Below are 16,561 nucleotides of genomic sequence, written 5' to 3' on the forward strand. Positions count from 1 at the left end.
ACCTTTTTGGGAATGTGGTGTATTCTTATTTTTGAAAGAAATTCCTCCTGACCTGGTCTGTGACATTAACCGTGACTGCGCCAACACCTTCATCAAGTTTTTACTGGAGAAACAGAAATGGCCGGAAGTGCTTCTGTTGCTGACCCGCAAAGTAAGCGGGGAGCCACCGCTGGGAGACTGCCTCATCAAGGGCTGCAACTTCTCAGACCTTGACCTCTGCGCTGTCATCCCCCGCCTCAGCGCCTGGGACCCTCGGAGGATGCAGCTCCTGGGCTGCCTCATCGACAGTGGAGGTGAGAATGCTCATGATGGACACTGGGGACTTGTCCCTTGGGACACCACTGGTACTGGCTCTTTCACTTGACTTTGGAGACTCCTTTAAATTCTGGCCCATTCTCTTCCTCCATAGCTTCTCATTTTGTAACAGCGACCAGGTTAATGCCCTGTTAGTGGGTGCTGGCCTTGTAGGAACTCTGCGTCTTTGTGAACTCTAGTCACCTCTGTTGTCTTTTCTTCTGCCTTGTGTGAGAGACCTCAGGTGCGTGCAGGGGGGCCCTTGGCCCCGGGTGTGGCGCACAGGGTCCTTTCCTCACGACTCCTGGCTGGACTTTTCCCTGCACCCAGTATGCTGCGTGAATCCCTGTCAACTCTCCAGCATTCTTTTCTAATCGGCGGATTAGGATTTGAGGTGCTTCTTTGTAAAGAAACAGCCGAATAATTGGTGGGTGGATACATCTACTGCTGTAATCAGCGCAATCACACTTGGCTGGATGTATGTCTGGAGAGAGCCAGCATCTTGCTGGATTGCGTTTTTTTTTTAATTTATTTTGTAAAGATTTAATTTATTTATTTGAGAGAGACAGAGAGAGAGCATGAGTGGAGGGAAGGGCAGAGGGAGAGGGTGAAGCAGACTTCAGCAGGGGCGCCCAATGTGGGACTCGATCCCAGGATCGCGAGATCATGGCCTGAGCCAAAGGCAGACGCTTGACTGACTGAGCCACCGAGGTGCTCTGGACTGGGTTTTATTTTAAAACTGATTTGGAAACACCAGCCTCCTCCTGCCCCCAATTCCCAACCCTCTACTAATGCCACTACTAGTTGTGTGGCCTTGGGCATGCTATATCTGCCTCCATCTCCTTGTTTATAAAATGGGAACGATAACAGTCCTCTTTCTCAGGGCTGTTTTGAATGTTAAATGAGCTCACGCATGCAGGTTCTTGGAAGAGCACTGCGGCCGTGTGGTTTTCTGCTTGCTCGGCTATTTAAGAGGGAATGTCCTTTATTGGTCCTTTGCTCTCAAAGTGCTATACAAAGCCTTTGGGCATTGGCTGTTCCCCACAGGTTCCAAGAGGTCGATGGAATGCCTCCTATAGTTTATTTCTTCAAAACCATTCCTCGAGTGGAATGTTACTACCTTTGCCTGGAAACTGCGGCGGTCATGGGCTTCCTATTTTATTCCTGAGTCAGCCAGTGCTTACGAAGTGCCTCCCTGGAATCGGTTGCTGGGGACCAGGGACAAAGTGAAAGTGTGGCTGCTGTGTGGGGGTGTGCGGATCACAGGGGTGCAGGTCAGGGAGATTGCGGTGCAGAGGGGATGCGTGGACCGAGCTAAAGGGAAGCTGATGTTGGGGGTGGAGAGGTGTCAGGGAAGATGCCATTTGAGGGTAGATGGGCATCCTCAGGAAGAAGCGTCATAGAAGCAACGGACGTAGGAAGCCATGCTCATATCCCCATCACCGACTATGTATCAGGTAGGGTGTTAGGCAGCCACTGGGGTTTCCGTTGTTCCGGGCCCTGTCCACACTCCCGGGCAGGGCTGAAGACGGAGCCCTGGGACACGAAGGGGAGCAGGAGAGTGGGGAGAGGCATGGCCCATGAATGGGACACTGGAAGGAGTTGGGCTTTCACTCTGAGGGCTCTGGGAAGCCTTCGCCTCAGAAGTCGGGTCAGCATCAGCTCTTCCCTTGGAGTATAAGGCAGACGTTCCCTCCTCCTCAGGTGAGCCAGGTGGTCACTTGGCACAGGGTACATCCCTCATGGGGATGCGCCTTTCTCCTCTGCCTTCTCAGCCTTGCCCAAGGGTCTCCACGACAGCCAGGAGACGCCGCTTGTCATGTGCCTGAAACATGAGGACTTCGAGCTGGCGTTTCTTCTCTTGACCAAGGGTGCAGACCCCCGCAGTATCTCCCTCACAGAAGGTGATACTCCTTTGCATGCAGCACTCCACATCTTTTTAGACATCAAAGGTAGGCCTTTATTTTTTAACCAGTCTTTTCTTTGAAGAGGAAGCCGGATATTAGAACTGATGCTATGCTTTTTCATCTTTCCTATTGGGAAAACCAACGATCTGAAAAAGGACTGTTTCTTGGTCAGGCCCACCCATTATCTCCTGGCCCCTCACCCACAGCTGGATGAGAAGGAGCAACCATCATGGTGAATGGTCAGGGTGGGTTGATTGAGGAGGATTCTTAAGTTTCAAAGTTGGCTGTCCTCCAGAAATTGGCCAGATATCCCTTGGGAGCAAATTGTCCCTGGTTTTCAACCACTGGCTTACCAAGTGCTTGGGGAGGTGTGGCGTTCTGATATGCCCCTGGCTGGCATCTCTCCAGATCCAGGGGTCTCTATTCTCTGGGAAGAGCGGCTCAGCACTCAAAGCGTTTTATTTATGTCTTTCAGCTGACATCGGTTTTAACTTCCTCAGCTACCTGTTGGATCTCTTCTGGTCCAACCCCACTGAATTTTGCTACCTCAACCCCAACAGCCAGGACAGCAATGGGAACACGCTGATGCACATCATCTTCCAGAAGGGCATGCTGAAGCGCATGAAGAAGCTGATAGACCTGCTGGTGAAGTTTGACATCAACTTGAACTTGAAGAACAAAGAAGGCAAAGACGCGAGGCACCGGATTAAGAAGAACGATGCTCTGCTCTTGGCCTGGAACAAAGCTGTGATGGAGAACAAGCGGAGGAACCGGCAGGACTCTGCTGCCCACCCGGGGAAGCTCCCGAGGCCCACTGCCTCTGGTCACGTGTCTCAGCTCAAGTCCCAGGGTTCATCCAAGTCACTGCCATGCAGCGTCCCTGCCAGGACCCTGCCCGAAGGAACCATGGTTCCCGACAGCTGGGAGACTCTCCCGGATGCCCAGGAGATGAGGCAGGAGCCTGGAGCTGTCAGGCCCTTCTCTCTGAGAGACCGCCTGGTGCAGGACATCATGGGTTTAATTCAGCAGGTTGAATTGGATACGCCCCTCTCTGAGGACTGTCCTCAGGACTCTGAGCCTCTGGAGGCAGGCGTTGGTACAAAAGTAAAGAAGGACGAGCTCCAGCAAGCCCTGGGGCCTCAAGGCTCTGACTCTAGTGGGAACAACCACAGCGTCCTTGAGGCAGGGGGTGGATGTGCTCAGGCAGACCTCGTGGCCTCGCAGCTCATTCCTGCTGGCCACAGAGGGAGTGAGGGCAGCGATGATCCGGACAGCTGGAACACGCAGGACATTGAGGCCTGCCTCCAGGACTTCGAGAACATGACGTGGGAGATCGAATGCACTTCGGAAATGCTGAAAAAGCTGTCCAGTAAGGTCATGACGAAGGTCATGAAGAAAAAAATCATCTTAGCTATCCAGCAGCTGGGGAATGGCGAGTGGACGCAGGGCCTGCAGAAGCGGCTGAAGCACCTGAAGGGAAGCATCCAGCTCTTCGAGGCCAAGCTGGACAAGGGGGCCCGAATGCTGTGGGAGCTGGCCATTGACTTCTCCCCTCGATGCAGCGAGAACCCAGAGAAGATCATCGCTGCCACAGAGCGGAACCTGCACAGCCCAGAGAAGTCGGGTCGGGTCTACACAGAAATCATTCGGATCTGGGACATCGTCTTGGACCACTGCAAGCTGTCGGACTCCATCAGGGCCATCTGTAGTGCCTACAACCGGGGCCAGTCCTGTGTCCTGCGGAAGAAGCTGAAGGGCATCCACCAAGGCCAGATGTCAGCCAACGTGAAGGTCCAAAAGCGCATACCCCGCTTCTACGTGGAGGACACGGAGGCCGAGAAGAGCCGGGAGCACGTGAACCCCGAGTATTTCCCACCGGCCAGCGCGGTGGAGACGGAGTATAACATCATGAAGTTCCACAGCTTTAGCAACAGCATGGCCTCCAACATCCTCAATGACACAACAGCGACGGTGGAGTACCCCTTCAGGGTGGGTGAGCTGGAGTATGCCGTGATCGACCTCAACCCCAGGCCACTGGAGCCCATCATCCTCATTGGGCGGAGCGGCACTGGGAAGACAACTTGCTGCTTGTATAGGCTGTGGAAGAAATTCCACATTTACTGGGAGAAGGCTGAGCAGGCAGGAAGCCCGCTGCTGACCAAGCAGTTGTGGATGAAGAGAAGGTTGGAAGTGGAACCCGGAAAGGAAGGTCCCCGGACGGAGGAAGAGGACAAGGAGGAGGAAGAGGACAAGGAGGAAGAGGAAGGTTCCATGGAAGCAGAAACAGCGGACAGCATAGATGAGGAGCAGGATAGCGAAGCCTGTGCCGGGGGATCCAGTGGGGAGCCGGGGGAGCCTGGCCAGGCAGTGGAAGTGTGCGCCACAGAGCATCCCCACCAGCTGGAGCATTTACATCAGATCTTCGTGACCAAGAACCATGTCCTGTGCCAGGAGGTGCAGAGGAATTTCATTGAGCTTTCCAAGTCTACCAAGGCCACCAGTCACTACAAACCACTGGAACCCAATGTCCACAAACTTCAGGACTTAAGGGACGAGAACTTTCCTCTCTTTGTCACTTCCAAGCAGCTGCTTCTCCTGCTTGATGCTTCTCTGCCCAAACCATTTTTTCTGAGAAATGAAGATGGCAGCTTGAAAAGAGCCATCGTGGGATGGTCCAACCAGGAAGAGTTGACCATCCCCAATTGGCAAGAGGATGAGGAGGAGGCCGAGGCAGATGGGGACAATGGCGAGGAGGATAAAGCTGCAGAAACACGTACGTGTGACAGTGACCCCCGGGTGTATGTGACATTTGAGGTGTTCACCAATGAAATATGGCCCAAAATGATCAAAGGGAAAACCTCCTACAACCCCGCACTGATTTGGAAAGAAATAAAATCTTTTCTGAAGGGGTCTTTTGAGGCCCTCAGCTGCCCCCAGGGGAGGCTCACAGAAGAAGCGTATAAGAAATTAGGGAGGAAGCGGTCCCCCAATTTCAAGGAAGACCGGAGCGAGATCTACAGTCTCTTCTGCCTGTACCAGCAGATCAGGTCTCAGAAAGGTTATTTCGATGAAGAAGATGTTCTGTATAACCTGTCCCGGAGGCTGTCGAAGCTCAAGGTGCTCCCGTGGTCCATCCATGAGCTCTATGGCGATGAGATTCAGGACTTCACCCAAGCCGAGCTGACACTGCTGATGAAATGCATCAATGACCCCAACGCCATGTTCCTCACGGGGGACACGGCCCAGAGCATCATGAAGGGCGTGGCCTTCCGCTTCAGTGACCTGCGCTCTCTGTTCCACTATGCCAGTAGAAACACCGTGGACAAGCAGTGTGCCGTCCGGAAGCCCAAGAAGATCTACCAGCTGTACCAGAATTACAGGTCCCATTCGGGTATGTCTGGCCTTTGTGCTTGCCTGCAGGGGAGGTGCTTGGGCATCATCTTGCACTGCTTTGGTTAGGCTTTTGTAGCTGAAGTAAGGAGAGTATGTTGGAGTTTGTTGGGAAATGCACCCATGAACAAGAAGTCTTACGGTTTCTGCCGCTCGTCATTCGTAGATTGATAATTCAAGCTGTGGTTGAATGGAAATTACATTTTAGGGACCTTGCCATGACATGAAAACATTACAGGGGAACATTTAAACTGCTTTTGTTAAAGCACTTTGGAAGCACATTCTTGTGCCAGTTATAAGTCATTAATTCCCAAAGCGGCTTTTCTCCTGAGGAGAAGCCAAAAAAGAGGCCTAGGGGGTGGTGGGAGATAGCACACACTCAGATGCTTTTAACTCGAACCTCAGTTGTGCCCCTTCTCTGGGCCAGGTGTGATGCTAGGCAGCCGATGTAGACCACCCCTACTTCATCCTCACAACGACCCTGCCAGGTAGGCAGCCTTCCCATTTTACGAAGGACACCGAGGCACGCAGGGTTTGAAAAACACAACATCCATGCCAGAATCCCTCCTTTAGGTTTATAAAATGCTCACACAATTCACCTCCTGTGTCCTGCATGTCCATGAACAATATAGAGTATCATTTTACTTTATTTAATGGGATCGTGCCAGACATATCTTTCTGCCACTTTGTATTTCTGCTTCATGTTACATTTTGGGATTCTGCATATTGATGATGTGGAGCTCTAGACCCTGCATTTCTAACTAGTGTTAGCATTCCATTTTAGGGCTGTACCACAGTTTGTTACTCATTTTCCAGTAATGGACATTAGGCTCCTGGCAGTTTTTCACTGTGACATACAATCCTGGAGCGAACCTTCCTGAGCTTCTCTCTGGATCTATGTTATATCCTCTTGCTTTACTCTTGGAATGGGTGTGAAAGGACATCTGGTATAGTTTGAATTTCCATTTTCTTAAGACGTGGTGTCTTTTCGTGTGTTTACCGGTGATTCTGTATTCTGTGAATTGCCTGTTCTCCTTTGCCTACCCTTTTAATGAGTTGTTTTTCTTACTGATTTGTTAAGAATTCTCTATGAATTTTTGCCTTTGCATCCTTTGTTGATTATAAAAATTGCAGAGCTTATCTTTTTAACTTTGTTACAGTAAAGGGGCATATGAGTGATGGTGTTCTTTAGTAGGAAGATACTTTAAAATTTTAACTTATGAATGTTTTCTTTTACGATTTGCTCTTTGGTGTCTTAAGAAATTTTTCTGATCTGGAGTTAGTAAGATATTCTCCTATATAATTTTCCAATGGTTTTAAATTTTGCTTTTTATATGTAGGCAGGTATTTAAATTTGGGTAAATTTAAGTAACTAAATTTAGTCTATCTAAAATGTACGTGTGGTGTGACATTGTCTTTATTGAACTAACCCTTCTCTGATCTAATTTTACTTTTTTCCATATGGAGAATCTGTGCTGACACCATTCACTGCTTGGTGCATCCTTGCCTCTGATTTGTAAGGCTGCTCTTCTTGTGTATTTGGGACTCTGTTTCTGGGCTCACTGTTTTCTTTGATTTGTCTCATTTGTCTGTCTTGTACTGTTAGCATGATATCACATTTGCCATAGTTATCAGATTCTTTTTTTGTAATGTTGACCGGAATTTCATTGAATTTATTGCTCTTTGGGAAGAATTCACATCTTTACATCATCGGGATTTCTGAACCATGACCTTGGCGTTTTTCTCTATTCAGGTCTTCTTTTAGTGCCTGAAATAATATTTTATAATTTTCCCCAGACATTTTACACAGCTGTTAGATTTATCCTAGGGATCTTATACTTTTTGTTATTATCAACGGCTGCCTCTTTTTCTTTTCTTTTCTTTTACATTTTCTATCAGTTATTACTGGGATAGAGGAATGCTGTTGGTTTTTATATGTTGATCTGGTCAATCTAACAATCATACTGAACATTCTAACTTTTAGATTTTGGCATTTTTCTGCAGGTAAGGGCAGTCTTTATCTTCTTTTCTATATTTATCATTCATTTTTTCCTGCTATATTTCATTGGCTAGGGCCTTAAGCAGAAGCTTTAATAGGCATCTGTGTGTTATTTCTGAAGTTAATGGGAATATTTTTAATATTTTACCATTTAAGTCTGATGGTTATTGTAGGGTTTGATAGATGCTCTTTTTCTCGATGCAGCTCAGGTAGGCTGTGGTTTGGTGGAAAGAGAAAATACATGCATAACACACACACACACACACACACACACACACGTTGTAAAATGAGATTAAAATTCTGATTTATTTAGCCAAGGAGTCAGAAAATGATTAGAAGGCAGGTGGCCTCCTAGAGTGTAGCTGCACCACACAAACTCAGCCCAGCTTGCCAGGGCTCTGGAAGTCCTCCCTGAGGTCGCATTTGAAAAAAAAATCACAGGAGCTGGCTGGGTCTGAGCAGTTCAACTTCTTGTTCTTCCGTGGTCTTATACCTGGGACTCAGATTGTGTAGTAATTTATTCTCTTAATAGGAAATGGAGCCCTGGCCCTCGTTCCTCTGTTCAGGAGACATTTCCTGAGTTCCTCCCCTGCTTGGCACTGTGTGTGGTACAGAACTCTTTCTGTCCTCAGGAAGTGGCACCAGTTTTCTGTTGTTGGACCCAGTAGAAGGATCTGGCATGAGTGGTTGAATGAGCCCCTCATTCTGATTGACCCTCTGGTTCAGTGCCACTGGTCTGGGGCCAGCAACCTTTCTGATTGGCAAAACAGAGCATGGCCGAAGGGCTGTTCCTGGGAGCGATTTTGATGTTTCTGCTAAGTAACCCGTTAGGACAGTGGCTACATAAACCCCATGTTGGAACGGAGGGAAGATTGTGTGTATATGTTTCTGTGTATAGAGCCAGAAAAAGCCCCAATCATATGTACTAGATTTTAGGGACTTTATAAAACACCTAAAATGTTAAAAAAAAATCACAAGCAACCTGTAAGTCCACTCACTGCAAACGTTTTGTTTCATTTCCTTTTGATCTTTTTTCCTTATAGACATTAAATGCATGTATCATACACACTGTAGTTATTGATCATGTAGTGAATATATACTATGTTTAGTGAATATTTTCCCTTATGTTTTTTTCTTTTTTTAAAAATTGAGATTCACGTAGCGTAACATTCACCCACCTAAGATATACAGTGTAGTGGTTTTAATATATTCACAAGGCTGTGCAGCCATTACCACTACCTGATTCCAGAACATTTTCATCACCCCAAAAAGAAACCCTATACCATTAGCAGTCACTCCTCATTCTCCCTCACTCCCGCCCCTCTGGGAACCACTAATCTACTTTCTGTCTCTATGGATTTGCCTATTCTGGACATTTCATGTAATAGGAGTCATACAATATGTGGCCTTTTGTGTCTGGCTAAGTTATTAGCATAATGTTTTCAAGGTTCCACCATGGTGGAGGATGTGTCAGAGTTTCATTCCTTTTTATGGTGGAACCATCTTTTATTCTTTGGGTAGGCTCATTTAAAAATTATTTATCTAGTTTCTCTAAAAGGGCATTTCAGTGGATTCCCATTTATCACTGCAATCGACACTTCTGTGCCTTTTTCTGATTCTCCCATTAATGTACATCTCTGGCCTTTGCTAGCTTTTAAAGAGGAGGGAACCCCAGTAGCAGCTGATTTGCTTAGATTCGGCAGTTTCCACTTGTGCTCCCGACTGTATACATCTAATAATATTACTACTGGGAAGTAAAATTTCTCCTTATTATTTGGTAATAGCAGTGGGGACATGTTTGCCCATTTCATGGTGTTCTACCAAGAACACGGTATTCTACCTGCTGTCAGGCAAAGGGCACATGGCACAAAGTGAACCATGGAGAAGACCCAGGATGATCTGTGTTCAATTCAGCTTCAGATCCTGTCACGTGGAGGTTTTTACTAACTTCTTAGACCTTGGAGTCTCTGCTTGTAAGGGTGGGATTGTCTGGTCTATGTCACTGGGCAGTCCTAACGATTAAATGGGGTATTTTTATGAAGGTGCCTGTCTTGTGGTAGTGTTCATTCATCTTGACTGGCAACGTTACTCAGAGCTTAGATAAGCAAGGGGACCCAGGGAGAAAGCTCTTCACAAAAGCCTTTCTCCAGTTCTACCTTTTTTCTTAGGATAGTCCTCTCGGCTGGGTATAAACCTGGTGGGGAGGGGATGGAGGCCTTGGTTGCTGCCCCCACCTAACATTCAGCCCTGCTGTTACCATGACAACGTCTCTACGGCTCCAAGCTCCAATGAGAGGGTCCGAATAATTTTTGTTCCCTTACCATCCATGCCAGCCGCTTATATTAGCTTTCTAACAGCTCTAATTGTTTATATTTCTGCCTTGATTTTTCTTTATGAGGTAATTTTTTCTAATATGAGTATAGGTCAGGAGCGAGATCCAACAGAACCTTCTTAGCAACGCATCTCTGCCTTCATCCCCTGTACTGGGAGTAATATCACGCAGGGGCAAAGTGATAATCTAATGGGAACTAGAAACTGACTTGCAATTATCCATACTATCAGGACCAATATTGCTTCTCGAGAAAAAAAGCCAAAGCCCAAATAAAAAAACCAAACAAAGCACAAAAGCACACACACACACACAAAACAAAAACCCCACAGCCATGTTGTTGTCGTGTTGCTCCATATCTGACATGTGTTTTCTTTTTTCTTTTTTTTTTTAATTTTTTTATTGTTATGTTAATCCCCATACATTACATCATTAGTTTTAGATATAGTGTTCCATGATTCATTGTTTGTGCATAACACCCAGTGCTCCATGCAGAACGTGCCCTCCTCAATACCCATCACCAGGCTAACCCATCCTCCCACCCCCCTCCCCTCTAGAACCCTCAGTTTGTTGTTCAGAGTCCATCGTCTCTCATGGTTCTTCTCCCCCTCTGATTTCCCCCCCTTCATTCTTCCCCTCCTGCTACATTCTTCTTCTTCTTTTTTTCTTTCTTAACATATATTGCATTATTTGTTTCAGAGGTACAGATCTGAGATTCAACAGTCTTGCACAATTCACAGTGCTTACCAGAGCACATACCCTCCCCAGTGTCCATCACCCAGTCTGACATGTGTTTTCTGTTTTACCTCAGGGATCCTCAATCTGGCATCTGGAGTGGTGGATTTACTTCAGTTCTATTTCCCGGAATCTTTTGATCGCCTTCCCAGGGATTCTGGCCTCTTTGGTGGTCCCAGACCAACTGTCCTAGAGTCTTGTAGTGTGAGCGACTTGGCAATTTTGCTACGAGGGAACAAAAGGAAAACCCAGCCTATTGAATTCGGAGCCCACCAGGTGAGCTTGGGATTGCATGTTGTGAAATCAAAGGCAGTTTGCAGTTGGAAAAGGTTTGGGAGGCCGAATTATTCCACAGCATAGAGTTCAATAGCTCCTCTGCCAGAATAGGTCAATTTCAGATCTGGGTGAGGGAGCAATTGTTAATACTTCAGCTAGCCTGGTTGACCAAATCCAGGCCGGCCACTTCTTTTTAAAGATGTTACCTGCCTCCCACAGAAATGGACTGAGCTTTGCAAGATCCCTCTTTGTAGAATTTGATGTTTTCTCTTTCCTACCTTCTTCTTTCCTTCTCCCCCAGGTAATCCTTGTAGCTAATGAAATGGCAAAGGAGAAAATTCCAGAAGAGCTGGGGTTAGCCCTTGTGCTAACCGTGTATGAAGCGAAAGGTTTAGAATTTGACGATGTCCTCCTTTACAACTTTTTTACTGACTCTGAGGTATGTTATGCTGAATTCTTTTCACGCTGTGCATGCATATATGTATGAGCTACACTTTCTCTCTGGGAAAGAGAACATGGAGCTGAGTAGAAGTGAGTTTCTCACAGGTACCTTTTTCTGTTCTGGAGCATCATCCATTCGGTGTGGGCTTTGTGTGCTTGGATATGGGTTTTGTCGATGGCTGTGGGTGGTTTCCCAGTGTGTCATGGGCTGGTTCTCCCGTGCCCTGCCCTGCTCTCTCTTTCTTCTGAATGCCTGGTACCCGAGTGCCAGCTTCCAGTGTTCACTAGCTCTGTTATCCTTGACTCCCAAGGATGCTCCAGTTGGAGTGAGCTCTCAGGAGAGCCTTACAAATGAAGGCAAGGTTAGCAGTGTCCACCCTATGAGGACAGAACTGGGCAAGTTCAGTTCATAGAAAGAGAAAACTCCGGGAAGACAAATGAGGCCTGGTTCCTGGCCACTGGATCAGGTAATGTGGGGGGTGAGGAGAGCTGCCCCGCCTGGGAGCTCCCTTCTGGCATGGCTTCCCCACTGCTTGCGGCCCATGCAGACCATGGCAGTGAAAGAGTCCCTGGATCGACCCCCAGGACCTCTGTGCCAGCCCACCGCTTTGACTTGGCTCCCGAGTCCAAGACCTTGGGATGGTCTTTCTTCCCAAGCTCAGTACATTATGGGTAGAGTCACCAACTCGAGCCCCTGGTTTCTTTTTCACCACTGTCTTTCGGTGGGGGCTCAGGCTGGCTGCTGACTGTGCTGGGGGGTCTCCTCTGGGCACTTAGCTGGCTGTGTCCTGGTCCCTGTTGCAGACTTCCCACTGCACATGGTGCATGCTTGAAGGGGCTGTTGTACTGTTAGCTGTGACACCTTAAAATCTGCCCCAGAACTGACTGTTTTAAATGGAGTCCTGAATTTTTTTTTTCTGATCTTTTAAAAAATAGGATTGCCTTGATGATAGCTCTGACTACTATTGCTATGGGTACTTCACGGTTTATAAAGTCCTTTTCCAATGCTTTGTTTCCCTTCATCCTCCACTAACCCTCTGAGGTTGTATGTATTCTCATTACCCTCATTCTACAGATAAAGCTGAGGGTCATGGAAATTAAGTAAATTGCCCGTAGTCACGGTGTGGGTGCCAGAGCCTGGAGACCAACTCAGATGCTTTGAGTTCTCAGTTTCGCAGTCTTTCCTCTGTACTCCTTTCCTTTTAAAGCCCCGCATGCAAATGGCCTTCCAGAACCTTCCACGATGAGTATATCATTGCCATACCTTAAGTGCATTCCTTTTCTATTGACTTTTGCTAATGAAATCAGATGCACTCTCATTAACCCTGGAACGATTTTTAATCTCTGAGAACTAACTCTTTTTTCTCATAATACATCCATTGGTCATGGTTGGACCGAGGCTGTGCTGAAAGAGGAAGGGGTAAGACTTTGTTGTTCCTGTCCTTTATTAACTGCCAGTTGTATGCTTGTGCCAGTAAGAAGCCCGAGGAGCTCTGGACTTATGGATCTGTAACTTGTGGTCACTTCTGTTTGTGGAAGAAAAATCCAGTTATTCTGTCTCACCCTGATCCTGGAAATGGCGAAGGCCCAGATATCTTGACCCTGTGCTCCCAACCAATGGCTCAGTTTGTTGCATAAAATTAAAATAATCACAAATGGAATTTTTTGGTAACATCCACTTCATCCCATGTGCACAGTAAGACTTCTAAAAAGACTCCTGATGTGGTGCTCCTTCTCAGTTCCTGAGGAATGTCATTATGCATTCCCCCGGCACAAAGCACACCCTCCATTTATCATCAACAGAGATAAGACCAAAAAACATCTCATTTCTAAATGAGAGGAAATTCTCTAATCAAAGCAGAGGAAAGACAGGGATCACCTAAGTCTTCAATCACCTGGCTCCTCATGTGGGGTTTCCTTCGGGGTGACTGGCTGCAGGCTGCTGCATAGTAATTGCATTTGACATGGGGGACAGTGGAGAGCTCATCTCTCCACCCCTGGCCTCTTCTTCCACCCCGGGTTTATGTTTCTGGCAAACACACTCTTTGTGCATGTGTGTGGGGGGCGTTATTGTTGTCCTCGTGTGCGATTCTTCTCTTTAGAGGATTTGTTGCTCCCTGTTCAACCACATAGTTGCCAGGGCCATCTTCTGAGATGGGGAAGGGACCAAGGAATGGTTATGCCAAATCCTTCTCTTCTAGGATTTGGCCTCATTTCGGGGAGCAGTAGTCTTTCTCCCAGTCACCCCCAAACTCTCCTCCTGTTGGGACTTAGAAGGGTGCTTGGCATTTACACTCAGGCCCAATGTAAGGACTCCCTATTCTGTGTGAATAGGACAGGAGGGACTTTGAAAACCACAGCTTTTATGGTTCTCACTTAGAGAACAGGCCCCACCAAGGTGACCTTCACAATGATCAGTCCCAATAGAAGAAGCTGGAAGACTTACATACTGCTTCTTTTATTGTCAGAGGTGCTGTAGGCCTGTATTCTTGCCACAAATACACGTACTCCTCAAAGGCTCGGTCTTGAAAGTAAAGTATGTTTTATTCCTGGGAACAGGTTAGTCCTGCGCCATATGAGCAGCTTTTCCTTCTCATTCAGCAGTTTTAAAATATGTTGTGCTTCACTAGCCCTTCCAAGATCGGCTGGTCTGCACCTCACGCTGTCTACCAGGAGAGCCTCATAAATGTCAAAACGCTTGTGTCTTTTGCCTGCCTTCCTTGGCCAGCAATTCAGAGTGTGAATGGCTCTACAAAGAGGACGGTCATAAATATGTCCTGAAGGCTTTTTTTTTTTTTTTTTAACTCCCAACTACTTCAATGATTACATGATTCACATCTCTTTTCAGAATATGGTGATTAATTCCATAATTGGTTATAGCATAACCATCCTTATTTAATAGACAGTGTTTATTTTTTAATATCAAAATAAATTTAACGTAATAATAATTTGATTAATATTAAATAAATTAGATTGTTTAAAGCATTTAACCTGATACTTATTAGTTTAAGTTATGGGGTGACTTAAGGTCGTGAACTGTATCCACTCCAGGTTTTCGTTATTCTTTTTTTTTTTTTTTTTAAAGATTTTATTTATTTATTTGAGAGAGAGAATGAGAGAGAGAGAGCATGAGAGGGGGAGGGCCAGAGGGAGAAGTAGACTCCCCGCTGAGCAGGGAACCCGATGTGGGACTCGATCCCGGGACTCCAGGATCATGACCTGAGCCGAAGGCAGTCGCTTAACCAACTGAGCCACCCAGGCGCCCCAGGTTTTCATTATTCTTGAGAAGATACATAGGTGGCAAGGAGCACCATTTTATACATGGAAAAGTAAAGGCTGAGGGGAGTTAACTAGCTACTCACAAGATTCAGTAAAGGATGAAATCTGAAATTTCATAGGAATTCTGCCCTCTAAATACTGCATGTATTCTGGGCACTTTAGCTTTACCAGGGTCTGTTGACCATGGTCCCCAGGGCCAAATCCAGCCCACTGTCTACTTTTGTATGGCCCGTGGGCTAACAGTGGTTTTTACATTTTTAAATGGTTAAAAAAATCGAAGGAAAATAATGTTACGTGACACATGAAAATTATATTAAATTCAATTTTAGTGTTGAAAAATAACGTTTTATTGGGACACACATGCCCATCCATCTACATAATTGACAATGGCTGCTTTTGCATCATAATAACAGAGTTGAGTGGTTGTGAGAGAGACCACATGGCCCACAAAACCTGAAATTTTTATCCTCTGACCCTTTAGAGAAAAAAACTTGCCAACTTCTGGTCTACATAGTTACTATGGTTTTGTGGTTTGAGTTTGGATAAAGGGACACATGGCTAAAATCTCAACTATTTGTCAAGCATTGTATTAGACACTCGACATTGATTATCTCCTTTTATTTCCCAATAAACTTGGGTAGTTCTGTCATCCCCATTTTACAGAGCAGGAAAAGGAGACATGGAGGAAATAAATAAACAATTTTTCTGAGGTCACATAGCTAATGAGTGAAAAAACTGAGATACAAATATGTTCTGTCTGATCTCAGTGTCCTGTGCACACTATACTCCACAGCTCCTGAATTTTGTTCCATCCTTGGGTGAATAATTTAGTTAGAGAATTTTGTCATATATGTCTTAACAGCTGACACTAAGTGGCATCTCTCACACATTGTGAAAAGGGCTGAAGGACACTGGGTTCCTCCCTCCATACTGCTTGTGGAAATTCTTTAAGCAAGAAATTTCCTGGATGCTTAGCATTCCTCTTGGAAGTGGGTATGTGTGCCTGGCTTCTCGGCCATCTTGGCCAAGTGTCTGGGGGAGTTTTCATGGTAGCTTCCCCTTTCCCTGCCTGTGCCACCTGAGGTCCCCCCACCTGAGGCCATAGGATAGCCCCCTCCTTACAGCTGGGCTGAGGGCCCCAAGCCAGGAAAAGAGGGCTTAATTCACCATGAGGCTGTGTGTATAGTTCAAGGGTATATTCTGCTGGTTTTTAATTTGTCATTGTTGTTCAGGCTTACAAGGAATGGAAGATCATTTCTTCATTTACGCCTTCATCATCTGACTCCAGAGAGGAAAACCGACCACTGATTGAAGTGCCCCTGAAGAAACCCAGTTCCTCCCAGCGTCGGTCTCTCATGGTGAATCCAGAGATGTACAAGGTGATTTTCTGCCATTTGTCCACATGCTTATTTGACACGGGGGTGGGGAGGGGGGCGGGCAGTAAACAAGGTTTGTATGAGAAGATGAGGTTAAAAATAGAGCCCGGCACTTGACTGGTTTTCTTGTGCATCAGCACTGGAGAGAAGGAGGATGGGAGTGGGCATGGCAGGGATCTCAGTGTTGGCAGACGCTCTTTTCTCAGCAGAGAGTGGGGCTTGATGGGTGGGGCACTGTCTGAAAGTGAAAAGGGGAGGGTTGTACCTTCTATTCACCTCTGGAATTCAGCTCTCTTCAGAAATTTTGAAGTTGCTGACAGGGAACTCAGACGTGAAGTCCAGGACAATAATTCATGGAGACTTGTATACCAGGCTTGACTATTATTGGGGAGGAAAAAATGTTTCTCTGCCTTTTAAGATTCCTCTAGCTGGTCTAAAAATTAAATTGACATGAAACAGATTAACAGAAGAAAATAAAATTTAGGGGCGCCTGGTTGGCTCAGTTGGTGAAGCCTCTGCCTTTGGCTCAGGTCAT

The 16,561-nt window shown here is 46.4% G+C and overlaps 1 protein-coding gene across 2 annotated transcripts in view; it reads left to right on the forward strand.

Moving 5' to 3' along the window:
• The window catches only part of TRANK1 (tetratricopeptide repeat and ankyrin repeat containing 1), a 101,681-nt gene that overhangs the window by 56,732 nt on the left and 28,388 nt on the right, over positions 1–16,561 (forward strand). For both annotated transcript variants that reach the window (XM_078073787.1, XM_078073790.1), the window contains 6 exons: positions 39–293; positions 2,070–2,246; positions 2,677–5,592; positions 10,731–10,930; positions 11,232–11,369; positions 15,883–16,029. In XM_078073787.1, the coding sequence (XP_077929913.1) occupies positions 39–293; positions 2,070–2,246; positions 2,677–5,592; positions 10,731–10,930; positions 11,232–11,369; positions 15,883–16,029 (3,833 nt within the window). The remainder of the gene's footprint in view (positions 1–38; positions 294–2,069; positions 2,247–2,676; positions 5,593–10,730; positions 10,931–11,231; positions 11,370–15,882; positions 16,030–16,561) is intronic.

Source organism: Halichoerus grypus, chromosome 1, assembly GCF_964656455.1.
Source record: "Halichoerus grypus chromosome 1, mHalGry1.hap1.1, whole genome shotgun sequence".
Lineage (NCBI taxonomy): Eukaryota > Metazoa > Chordata > Mammalia > Carnivora > Phocidae > Halichoerus > Halichoerus grypus.